The 12921-nt window shown below is 42.8% G+C and overlaps 1 protein-coding gene across 1 annotated transcript in view; it reads left to right on the top strand.

Annotated features, from left to right (window-relative positions):
• Positions 1 to 12921, top strand: part of LOC128369481 (partitioning defective 3 homolog) — a 328222-nt gene that overhangs the window by 177261 nt on the left and 138040 nt on the right. Inside the window, exon 12 of the mRNA XM_053330529.1 lies at positions 3227 to 3262. Within this exon, the coding sequence (XP_053186504.1) occupies positions 3227 to 3262 (36 nt within the window). The remainder of the gene's footprint in view (positions 1 to 3226; positions 3263 to 12921) is intronic.

Raw genomic sequence — 12921 nt, 5'->3', positions numbered from 1 at the left:
GCCTGAGAGGGAAACCTGTAGAGCTCAATCTTTTCTCTTTATCTCTCTCACCCTCTCCTTTCCACTTCCTTTCACTCCATCTCTGTCTTTCTTTATCTGTCACCCCCCTCCCCCCCTCCCCACTTTCCCAGCTCCTCTCTTTCTCATTTAGCCGTTCCCTTTTTTCTTCCTCTCACTTTGTTAGGTAACCTTCTCCGTCTCTCTGTATTTTCCATCTTTCTCTGCATCTTTGCCTCAGAGCTGATTTTACTAGATTGATGGATGTGGGGATGAATAGACACACGCAGGGCCCAGGTAGTAGGCAGAGAGAGTTGGGGTGGGGGGGGGGGACAACACACTTGGCTTGAATATCAATCAGCCAGCATCCTCCATCCATCCATCCATCCATCCATCCACACATCACAATACAAACTAGACTGTACCGATCTTTTATGTGTTGGTGTCGTGGATCCCTTCTGCTGTCACTCAGTCTGGGCCCGACGCCACTCACAGTTCATAACTCCAGTGATTCATGCAAACCGTCGTTACAGCTGTTTGCTTTTCTCAGGGTTGTGTTTTAACATGATGAACCAGATGTTCTACTTAATTATCATTGCACAAAACCAGGTTTGATGTGCTGTACGTTTTACATCTGGAGCTCTACCCCGCAATGTTATTTGATTCAGAAGTGAAGCTCGTAATGGCTGAGATGGAAACAAGCGGGCGGGAACATCGAGGCTTAAGTGCTGTTTATTCATTTATTTATTTATTTAACACGAGGGAAGTTTGAACAGTGCTGGCTGTTAGCAAGCTTTAAATGACATCGAGCAGTACAGCAGTAGTCAATGATTCCTTCTTTTTTTAATCTCTCTTACTCCACTAACTGGCTTTAACATACACCCTATCGAATATCAACTTGAGTTATATCGCCAAACTGCCCTTACATCCCCCCCCCCCCCCCCCCTCTCCGTTATCATAAAAATGGTCTCTCCCAGCACCCTCAGCAGTCACCGGGGCCATTAGAGGCAAAAGCAGCCATTCGCAAACAAGTAGTGTCAATCAAACGGCTGATTGGTGACAATTATCACAGCGAGGGATGCAGACGAGGCTATTGGCTGGCTGTCGCCACGGGTGAAGTTAGATGAGAGGAAGTGCCTGGCCTGGTCGATACTCATCTTTGGATTAGAGTGGTGCTTTAAGTCTGGCTGACTCTGCGTACTTGGTAGTTAGATGGTAGAATTTATTTGATGTGTGGTTATCAGCTGTAGAGGCTGGAGAGGGTGATATAAAAGGGTTGAGATGGGACTCGAGGGAGATCAGGTCCAGTGCACAAAATGAGCAGCTTCAGTCTTTATCCAAAGCTTTTGGGGGCTAGGCTTCACATTTTTCACGGGTTGGAGAGGAAGAGGAAACAATACAACTGTCACATATATTATGCACCAGTAAAATAAGAAAAAAAGATGGTTAAATTAAAGCTTGAATAAAAAAATTACACCTTTTCTTAGCACTGAAGTACAGATTAAAAGTGTCAGTTACTAAGCTTTATATATTAAACTTAATGCAGTATATTGAAAGCATATTTAAAATAAAGTCACAGCTGTTGTGACATTTGGACAGGTGTCGCCTGCTGCTGCAAGTTAAAAAAACAGCTACTGGGCAAGCTGCACAACTAATTATGTCCCTTGTATGAAACTAAATGAATCTTGAAAATAACATATTATAGTGAAATGTGTTATTGAGAAAGAAAATGAAATGCCATGTGAACTGCTAAACTGTTAATTCATTAAAATTAAGCCCTCATTAGTGGAGAGTCAAGACCTAAAAACTCTGTCTAACCTTTATGATCTTATTTTTGAGTGATTTACTGATGTCTTTTTAGAGAAAATATTATAATTGAACATTACCAGCTCAATTAAAATACAGGTTCACACAGAGCAGATTGCAGTACTGTCTACATGGAGTCCTGTCAGGCTGCATCTAGCTCTGTTAAGCTCCACCAATTAGATGGTTGGGGCAGCCTGAAAGGCAAAACCCAGGGCAAAAAAGTCCAAAGGATCAATTCAATGGGTTTCATTTACTAATATATGTGAGTAGAAATGTTCTTATTGTGTGCACCAAAATGAATGTACATGCAAAATTACCATCAAATTCATGACACATACACACTGGCCAATTATGTTCTCACCACTGTGCGTATATTAGTGAATCTGAATTATTCTAAATTGACAGGCGCGTGACTGCTAGTAGTAATTAGCATACTACCAAGCCCTAGTTTCTCTATATATGGAAAGCTCTGTAGCTGTCACTCATAGAAAAGAGGGCTGTGATGGTGAAAATGTGGAAAAACTTCTCCGCTAGTGAAAGGGAAACAGTATGTTTTAGAAGCAGGAGCCACAAAAGGGCAGATTGGGCTGGTTAACATGTCATTGTGAATCCTATAATATAGCCTGCAGACCTGTTGCATCGCTATGGTAACATTTGTAATAAAATAAAAAGTTGGTAAATGTGTTGATCTGTAGAATTGATCTAAATATACCTCCATTGCTGCGGAGTTCGGCATTGTGTTTAGTTTCTTGCAGTTCAGATGTGTTTTCATATTGATTTTAAGCACTTGGACAGTCAGGGGAAACTATTTAGAGATTCTTTAGGGCAGGGGTGTCAAACTCATTTTCATTCAAGGGCCACATACAGCCCAATTTGATCTCATGTGGGCCGGATCATTAAAAAGATGGAAGGAAGGAATAAAAAGAAGACAGAAAGGAAAAATGGAAGGAAGGGAGGATGGAAGGAAGGAAGAAAGGACGGACAGAATGAAAGAAGGAAGGACACATGGAAGAACAGAAGGAAGGAGAGATATAAGGAAGAAAGGGATGAAGGACAGATAGAAGGAAGGAAAAAAAGAGGGAGGAAGGAAAGATGGAAGGAAAAGAACACAGGAAGAAAAGTGGGCCAGATTGGACTCCTTGGTGGGCCGGTTCTGGCCCACGGGCCGTATGTTTGTCACCCCTGCTTTAGGGAGTACTTTTTAAACTAACAACTCTCCCACCTGCTGAGTCATCATTTTATCCTGCATGCCCATTTCTTCAACACACTGCTTCACACTCATCCATAAGTTTCCCCCCTTCCATAACATCATATATGTTCAAGTTTTTTACTGTTACTGTCAATAAATATGTTTACTTGATTACTTTTGGTTCTTCTGCCCCTCCTCCCCCTCCCCCCCTCTCCCCTCCCCTTCATCCTCTAGAATGCCGAGCCCCAGATGCAATCCCCCAGAGATTTGGTAAGACTCCACCTCCAACACTAGCCTGCGATTACACCCCACTTCCCAAATCCACCACCACCTCCTCCTCGTTAACAACTCCTTACTCCTTCATTTAGCCCAGAACTACACGGATGTTATTCATCTCTGCGAGGAGAAAACACAGACTTTTATCACTCCAGTCGGGATAGAAACAATGTTTTATGCATGCATTCTGGGTAGTAAACTAGCTGGTCAATCAAAGCTCAGTGCACTAGTCACGCATATAAATGTGACACTAATTTTAATCCACATCCAGAGTTGCTCTTACAAATCACAATTTCATGGTTCATCTGTACGGCTGTGCTACAGAATAATTCGCTCCATCACTCGACACAGAGCTGTATTTGTCAGCGAAAGGTGGAAACACATGGGAGTTTGCTTTATTTGTTGGATGTGGATAAGGTTGTCTGTGTGGCCTTCTTGCTGCAAACTCACTCTAATATGTGAGATGAATAATAAATGTTCTATTTATTTTTTGCAATTCACTTTATTGGGGAGAAAAATAGCGACGGAGCTGACAGCGGCTTTCTCAGTGCCCAATGTGAAACAGAAACTTTGACAGCTTCGACACACGATGACCATCTGTGATAGAGGCGCTTTACATATGTGACCTCATATATCATTCCTATTAACCCTCCTGTTGTCCTCGAGTCAAGGAAGGAAGGAAGGAAAGGAGGAAGGATGGGAGGAAAAAGGAAGGAATGGAGGGAGGGAGGGAAGGAGGGAGGAAGGAAGAGAGGAAGAAGGAAGGAAGGAAAGGAGGAAGGATGGAAGAGAGGAAGAAGAAAGGAAGGAAGGATGGAAGGGAGGAAGAAGGAAGGAAGGAAGGAAAGGAGGAAGGATGGAAGAAAGGAAGAAAGGGGGATAGAGGAAGGAAAGACGGAAGAGAGGAAAGAAATAGAAGGAGGGAGTGAGGGAGGGAGGGAGGAAGAAGGAAAGGAGAAAGGAAGGACGGATGGAAAGGGAGGAAGAAGGAAGGAAGGAAGGAAAGGAGGGAAGGAAGGAAGGTAGGAGGGAAGGAAGAAGGAAGGAAGGAAGGATGGGAGGAAGAAGGAAGGAAAAGAGGAAGGAAGGAAAGCAGGGAGGGAGGAAGGATGGGAGGAAGAAAGAAGGAAAAGAGGAAGGAAGGAAGGAATGGAGGGAGGAAGGAAGGAAGAAGGAAGGAAAGGAGGGAAGGAACGAAGGGAGGAATGGAAAAGAAAATGTATGTTAGGATCTTTGTGTATCTTTGCGTTTACAGTCCGGTCTCAGAGGCCTGAACGTTGCTCGTCACACGTCTTAAAAAGCTTTTTCCACCACGGCAGCTGTTAAAAGCTCATCGGTCTTAACTGCTCATATTAAAAGACCATTCACATTTCCATAATTCTCCATTTCCATAGCTCGAGCTCCAGTTGTAATTTTCACAACCGCAGACTTAACGTTTTCCACATCTGGCCTTACCTTCAGGTTATATCTGGCTGAGTGCAGGTAATTGGCTACGTTTGGAGTGCAGCATTAGACGTGTAATTGGCCAGTTAATTTGATTGGCGGTCTCATCTGCCAGCTGTGTGTGCATGGTCCTCATCATAGTGAAACGTTACAGTAGGACATGGTCGATTATGCGACTGCAGCTGGCACGTATCGCATCTGTGCTTACATTCTGGAAAAGACGGCGTGCGTCGTTGCATCAGTAATACAATGAATACAGAGGAAGACAGCCTGGAGTGGTCCTTCTACCTTAACTGCAGTTTAAGTGGGAATTGTTAGCTCTGTGGGAAATAGCATATTTTTAGTTGTCAAGTTGCAAACAGCGTTGTACTGAGCCATCCCAAAGGCTTAGTAGCAATGAGAATAACTGAATTAAAAAGGACTTTATGAATAGTTATGTCTTTGTCTTCATTTGTTTCTTAAGATTAGATAATATAGACTTTATTGTCCTGCAGGGGGAAATTCCCATTATGCTTACTGTATGTACTTAAAGAATATACACCAAACATACATTCAACATACAGTAATACAATGAGAATTAAAAATCCAGTAATTCAGCTCTCTGGTTGCTCATTGCTATTTAGTAGATAATTTAGTGTGTAGTCAATTCCTGGCAATACCACATCTGTAATCATTTCACACAGCTGGATTTGTTTTTTGACAAATAAGGTAAATCCTTGGTATCACAGTGAATGCAGACATAGACTAAAAACAGGTATATATGTGCACTGTAGATAAAAATATTGCCTCGGGTAGCGTTAAGGGCTTAAGAAAAGGTTTAAGAAATGTTTCATTTTCTGTTATTTGGATGTTTACCCCCCCTCCGAAAAAAAAAAATCAATGCAACCACAGAGACAAGAGCTGGATTGACAGAAATGCACCATGGTCATTTCTGTCTCCTCTCTTCTCACCTCCCTCACTCCTTTCCTGCCTTTCCGAACTCCACACTTTCAGATGTGTGTCTCTTCTCCTCACCCTTTCCCAGAACATCGACAGGCATAATGGATTCAGTGCCTCTCAGATTCTATCTGTTGTCAGACGTCTCATTTTAAACATCTCGCTGCCAACAACAACAACAACAACAACAACAACAAAAAGAACAGCAGCAGAGGCACTGTGATGGTGTACAGCTTTAGATGCAGGGTGTGCTTCTAAGAGAACAGGGCAGGTTTTAGTAGTAGGCATCATCTCTTTTAGTAATAGATACCTTTTAAGTAGATGAAGGATGGAGTGGATGTTGAGAGGGAGGGCAGCAACTAATGCCTTTTTTCATGATTGAATAATATGATGTTGATTAATCTATAAAATGTTATCAATGTCACAAGTATTCCTCCCTTCTACAAATACAAAGGCTGTTTAAATTTGTAATGCATGCGGGGAGTTCTGGTCCTCTGAAATGAGGCCAACGCGGAAGTAACTTAGAGCTGCATTCTATCAAAAGGCCACCAGGGGGCGACCGTCTCTATACAAGTCAATGGAGAATTCACCAACTTCTCACTTGATTTCTAACCTCAGTAAACGTTTTCAAAATGTGTTTATGGTCTCAATCGCTAGTTTAAAGCCTTCTTCAATGCAGTATGATGTTCATTTGGGACATTTTGGCCTCCCTGATTTTATATGTGACGATAAAGCAGGGAATGCATTAGGGCGTGGCTACGTCCTGATTGACAGGTTGATTGACCAGGGTTAGGGTTAGGGTTAGGAACCTTCGCAACCAATCGCAACCTCCCCGCTCCGCCGTTGGCCCCGCCCATACTTCCACCCATGGCTCCATGCCCATATAAGTAGAATCCGTTTTTTTATTTTTCCCAGCATGCACACCTGAAATTTTCAAGATGGCGCTGCCTAGATTCGAAACTATTGGCTTCCAAGCAGCAGTCACACAAACCAATGTGTGACGTCATGGATCTTACGTCCATTTCTTTTATACAGTCTATGGTGTAATGCAGTTAACTTGTCACTCAGGCAGCTTGAATAGAGAATCAAAAGTTGGTGTAAAAGTTGGACGTGAAAAAAATAGTTCTGAAGAGGAGACGAGAGGCGAATGAATGCAGGTTTACAAACACATGCTGCGTTGAATGCTTGTTCATGGAGCTGAAGAATATCTGTTGATTTTTCTCACTATAATGGTTTAATTCATTTAATTTTGCATCTCTTTCTTCGGGTTAAGAAAAGTGCAATTAATAACACACACACACAAAAAAAATCCTCTGAATATAATATGCAGAAGCTTTTAGACCCGCAGGTTTGCTGGCACTCCAGCTGGGGGTTTTTTAGAGGTTGGCATGGCATGACTCATCCTGCGAGAGAGAGAGAGAGACAGAGAGAGCTCTATCGAGGGTTACATGGCAGACAAAATGCAACAACTGAAGTGGAAAAAGCACTCACTTCTTGAAATCGGTCCAATGACCCAAAAATCACCCACATTTTTTTTTTAAAGCAGTCCACTAGAGGCTGTCATTAGCCGAGGTGACACTCTCTGCTGTGTTGAATCCTGCTTTCAAGCACATGGACTAAAACTGTCACTCATTCCCTGTTCTTGTTTTAGAGTATTAAACCTTCCCATTACCTAATTAGTTGTAAAATGTGTTACTTTTCAACCCTGCTGCCATAACATGTATACATTTGACCCTCTATTATTAGTCATTCGGGCACTCCACTGTGTATTTTTGGCTCAGATTGTCTCTCATCACATACCTGCACGAAGTCATTGTCAGTAGTGGTGTGTTCAGGGGCTCTTGTGTCTAACCTGTTGCCTTTGACTGCTCCCTTTAGCATCCAAGACAGCCTGTGACAAGTGGAAAACCCCATTGGCTGATTGAGGTAACTGCTGCATGACATCACCAGCTTGGGTCATTATGCTGTTATATAGGGAGAAAGGCGACGAAGGCAAATGAGATATTTTGGGTGGCTGCACAAATAGACTGGGAGTCATTTAAGCTTCCTGTTGTCCTCCCGGGTTAAATTGACCCCGGGTCTTTTGACTGTTCCTTCTTTCCTTCTTTCCTTCCTTCCTTCCTTCCTTCCTTCCTTCCTTTTCCTTTAATTTTTCCTTCGTTCTTCCCCTCCTTCTACACTTCTTTCCTCACTTCCTTCATCCTTCCTTGCTTCCTTCCTCCCTACCTTTCTTCTTCCTTTCCGTCCTCCCTCCCTCCTTACTCCTTTCCTTCTTCCCTCCCTACTTCCTCATTTCCTCCCTCCCTCCCTCCTTTCTTGCTTCTTTCCTTCCTTCTTTCCTCCCTACCTTTCTTCCTCCTTTCCTTCCTTTCTTCCTTCCTTACTACTTTCCTTCCTTACTTCCTACTTTCCTCCCTCCCTCCCTCCCTGCTTACTCCTTTCCTTCCTTCTTTCCTTCCTTCCTTCCTTACTCCCTACTTTCCTCCCTCCCTCCCTCCCTCCCTCCTTACTCCATTCCTTCCTTCCTTCCTTCCTTCCTTACTCCCTACCTTCCTTCCTCTTTTCCTCCCTCCCTCCCTCCTTACTCCTTTCCTTCCTTTCTTCCTTCCTTACTACTTTCCTTACTCCTTTCCTTCCTTCTTACTCCTTTCCTTCCTGCCTCTCTCCTTACTTATTTCTTTCTTTCCTTCCTTCCTTCTTCCCTCTCTCCTTACTCCTTTCCTTCCTTCCTTCTTTCCTTCCTTCCGTCCTTCCTTCCTCATTCCTTCCTTCTTTCCTCCCTTCCTCCTCCGCAATTCAGTGCTTTACCAATGGTGTGTAGAAACAAAACACTTCTCGCTGTCTCTCAGCAGCTTTACCTTCTATTCCCCTCAAATTTCATTGTACTTCTCTTGTATCCGTCTTTGTTACCTCTCTCCATCTCTTCTATTTCACTCCATTCTCCCTCTCTTCCCCTCTCTTTCTCTCACACACACACTTAAGACACACTTTAAGAAGCAAATCCTCTTTCCCCCACACCTGGCCTCTACAATAGAGCACTGATCAAAGGCATCCGTCTTTACATGCCTGCCCTGATAGTTCCATAATGGGTCCATAACGTGAACATTCGGCTTCATTGTTTACGCCATTAGTCACACGCAGGCTTATGGAAAATTACTGCTACGCTATATTGAAAAGCCATCAGCAAGCCGTAGCAGTAGTAATAATGCAGCAACAGTGTGCCAAGATGCTATCTATCACACGTGCATGTTTCCTCTCTCTTCTCTCAACATAAAGCTGTTATGAAACGGCAATCTGTTAGCACGTTCGCGGCGTAATGATGTAGCATTTCTTGACGGTGTGATACAGCAATCAGCATAGCAGAACATGTGTTGGCTGCTGATGACGCATCATAAATGTTACATAGAGAAGAGAATGACGGTGTGTTATCTCAACAATGTCATTAAAATGTCTTTTTAATAGCTCAATAGGTTTGTGTGGCATCTTGTAGAGCAGGGGTGTCAAACATGCGGCCCGTGGGCTAGAACCGGCCCACCGAGGTATCCAATCCGGCCCACTTTCCTTCCTGTCTGTTTTCCTTCCTTCCATCTGTCCTTCCTTCCTTCCTTCCTTCCTTCCTGTCTTCTTTTCCTTCCTTCCTTCCTTCCTTCCATCTGCCCTTCCTTCCTTCCTTTCTTCCTTCTTGTCTTCTTTTCCTTCCCTCCTTCCATCTGCCCGTCCTTCCTTCCTTCCTTCCTTCCTTCCTTCCTTCCTTCTTGTCTTCTCTTCTCTTCTCTTCCTTCCATCTGTCCTTGTTCCCTTTCTTCCTTCCTTCCATCTTTTCTTCCTTCTCTCTCTTCCTTCCCTTCCTTATTTTCCTTGCTTCCTTTTTAATGATCCAGCCCACATGAGATCAGATTGGTCTGTATGTGGCCCTTGAATGAAAACGAGTTTGACACAGCTGATGTAGTCTCAGTGCAAGATTTTTTGTGTATCTAAATGAGCAAAACACAATATTGTCCATGCATGACTCATCATAGTTACTGTCTTACAATAATAAGCCATAGAAGGGCATAGTATTCACTATTGCATAATTATCTGATAATTAGCTATTTTACTAACGTGCAGGGGCGCCATATTTGACTCAATCATCAACACAGAAGCACATTTCATATTAAAAGACGTAGAAAGATACAAAACCAGTATTGACTGCAGAGCTGTGTTCATCATTCATGTATCATCAAGGTTAAGAGGATGTATTTCAACCATTTCTTCATGAAAACAACTCCATACACAGATCAATGCTCCTCTCTGGTTAAAGGAGTCTAAGGAGTAAAAGGAGCTGCTGTATTTTTTTTTTTTTTTTGGTTGGAATAAAAATCTGTTGAATCCATAACCTTCATAGAAAAGTAATACCTAGCTTGGATTGTACAGCAATTCAAAGCAAAAGTAATGGTTTGCTGTTATTTATTTTTTTGTTCATGGTATGTTTATTGAAGGTTTTTTTCCTTTTTTCCACATACTGTACATTAATAGAAGATACAAGATCAGACAATGAGGGAACCATTTATCCGTTTACAAGAATGGCAACAGCACATACATACAAACAAGAAAGACAATTAAAAAAAAAAATTATGAAAATAAATAAATAGATAACTAAAAGGAGGGTTGGGAGTTCAGGTGGGTCTCACATATATATCAAAGCACATGTACCAGAGCAGTTACAGTACATGACGAAGTTGGTTTGCTGTTATTTTAAATGCAAAAAAGAAAAAGAAAGCTAAACAATATTGACTGGAATAGTGGTTATATCTCATATAAATTAAATTAGTAACATATTTACTCACAATAAGCAGTTTCAAGCATTTAGTGACAAGCCTCCTTATCTACACAGTAAGTGTTTGAGTGTGTGAGTGGAGGTATCGTACTACTCTCTCCTTTTTAACTGCAGAACATTTCACATTTTCACACTTCTGACTTAAATGTGTTCCTTAATCTCCAGTTCATTCACCCGACAGCCATAATTACCAGTTATTTTATCCACCAGTATCCAAAGTACTTCAAAGTAGCTTCACCTCGACCAGCTACAGCTCATTTTTATTTCCTGATTGCATTTTATGTATTTTAACTACATTCAAATATATTTTAGCTTGTAGTGTCACTTCTACTTGATTAAAGGATCTGAATATAACTCCTCTATCACTTCTTCTTCTGGTGCATAATAGCTTTAGTGTCATCATCGCTAAGGTAACAATGAATCATTACTGAAGTTACATAACTTTTGTATCATTATTAGCGCAATAGGATAGCTGCAGTGATTAATGGTTGCAGCTTTATGGCAGCAGGCTCGATGCTGTTTCTGTGTTCTGTACCGGCCCGCCGGTGACACATACGAGTCAATCAGAGAGGGCCGTTCTGCCACAGAACAGGCTCTCCGGTTTAATTAAAGTGATGTTTCAAGCTGCCACCTGGACCATATGCACGCACACACACACACACATACAACACACTACAGCCACCCTCCCAGTATACAATTACATAGACTACACTAGAAGTTTATACACGTTACTAACTCGAAAACACACAAGCTAAATGGAGCAGTTCACACACACACACACACACACACACACACACACACACACACACACACACACACAAGCACAACACCTCAGATGCATGCACCCCACTGCACATTCACACATAAGTATACTCACACGCTAGTGCACACACACGTGGAGTGACTGGGAGCAGCTGGTGGTGTAATTGCTTGGAGTTGGATGAGGTTATAAATGGTTTCTAGTGGGTTGTGGAGCTCTGAAGAGCAAGCCGCATAGAGTTTGACTTGTCCGAGAAGGGGAGAGAGAGAGAGAGAGAGAGAGAGAGAGAGAGAGTGAGTGAGAGAGAGTGAGTGAGTGCTAGAAAAAGGGGGCAGCTGATTAGTTTTGGACACTGAGTGAGAAGTGGATTATATGTGTGTGTGTGGTGTGTGTGTGTGTGTGTGTGTATTGATCGATTCTTCCCCGACATGCTATAGATGGCATGTGTCAGTGGTGTGTGTTTTTGTGTGTGTGTGTACATCTACAGTGTATGAGGATGACATTTATGATGGGTATTCCTGATGTTGTGTGTTTTGTACTGACGCATATCTACCTATAGACGCATATACGGTACACCACCCTTCTCTCTCTCTCTCTCTCTCTCTCTCTCTCTCTCTCTCTCTCTCTCTCTCTCTCTCTCTCTCTCTCTCTCTCTCTCTCTCTCTCTCTCTCTCTCTCTCTCTCTCTCTCTCTCTCTTTCTATCACTTGCTCACTCTTTAACACACACATACATATATACACACCTGCCATCCTCCTCCTCCTCCTCCTCCTCCATGCTGTGCCAGTCTCAGCGCCGTCGATCGCACAGGTATTTGATATTCATAGTCTATCAGCATGGAGCTACAGCGAGACGTGTCAGAAAGAGAAAGAAGAGGAGAAAAAAAAGGGGAGGGGAGGACAAGTGAGGGTAAGTGAGGGGTAAAAAAAATAGACTGAGCTGTGAATAGAGGAAAAAAGAAAGGGAGGACAGCAGGGAAGAAAAATCATCAAGATTTCCCGTCATTGGAACACAGGATTGTAGGTTTAACCATAAAAACACCAACTCCAGAATAAAAGTATGTGAGCAGGTGTGTCCACATACTTTTGACCCTATGTATAGGCGGTGTAGATGAAAAGAAGTGAGACAGAGGAATAAAGATGGAGATATAGAGGGAGCAGGTGAGAATGGGAGTTATAGAAAGCGAGGGAGGAGTAGAGAGAGAGAGAGAGTATGAATAAAAAGAGATAGATTGTGGTACAGTAGGCAGCCAACAATGCTCTCCACGCCCGACTTCCTTCGACCAATTACACCCTTCACTGCCTCTTTCGCCCTGCTATCTTTCCCTCCCTCCTTCCCTCACTCACTCTCTTCTGATTTTAAAAAGAAAAAAAAATCTCCCTCAAGATGCCGTCAAATCGACAGGTTTGCGTGGCCGAAGTTGAGCTCGCTGCCGACCCGCTAATCGTGTCAGGCGCTGCAGTGTGTGAGGTGTGTTTGTGTGTATGCGGGGAGAATGAGAAGAAAGTGGAAATGAGTTTGATCTCTGTTAATGCTGAAGATTGACTCGCTCGGTAGAATACAAAGAGGTGAAGGTCTAAGAGGCTCTGAGGGTGAGTGACATACATTAGATGTACAAAGCAGGGAGGTGCGAGGGTGGGATGCAGATGAGAGGGAAGGGAGGGAGCAAGAAAACAAATTGGGGAAAGGCTTGTGAAAG

The sequence above is a fragment of the Scomber japonicus genome, chromosome 12 (assembly GCF_027409825.1).
Source record: "Scomber japonicus isolate fScoJap1 chromosome 12, fScoJap1.pri, whole genome shotgun sequence".
Lineage (NCBI taxonomy): Eukaryota > Metazoa > Chordata > Actinopteri > Scombriformes > Scombridae > Scomber > Scomber japonicus.
This window is presented reverse-complemented; position numbering and strand designations above follow the sequence as displayed.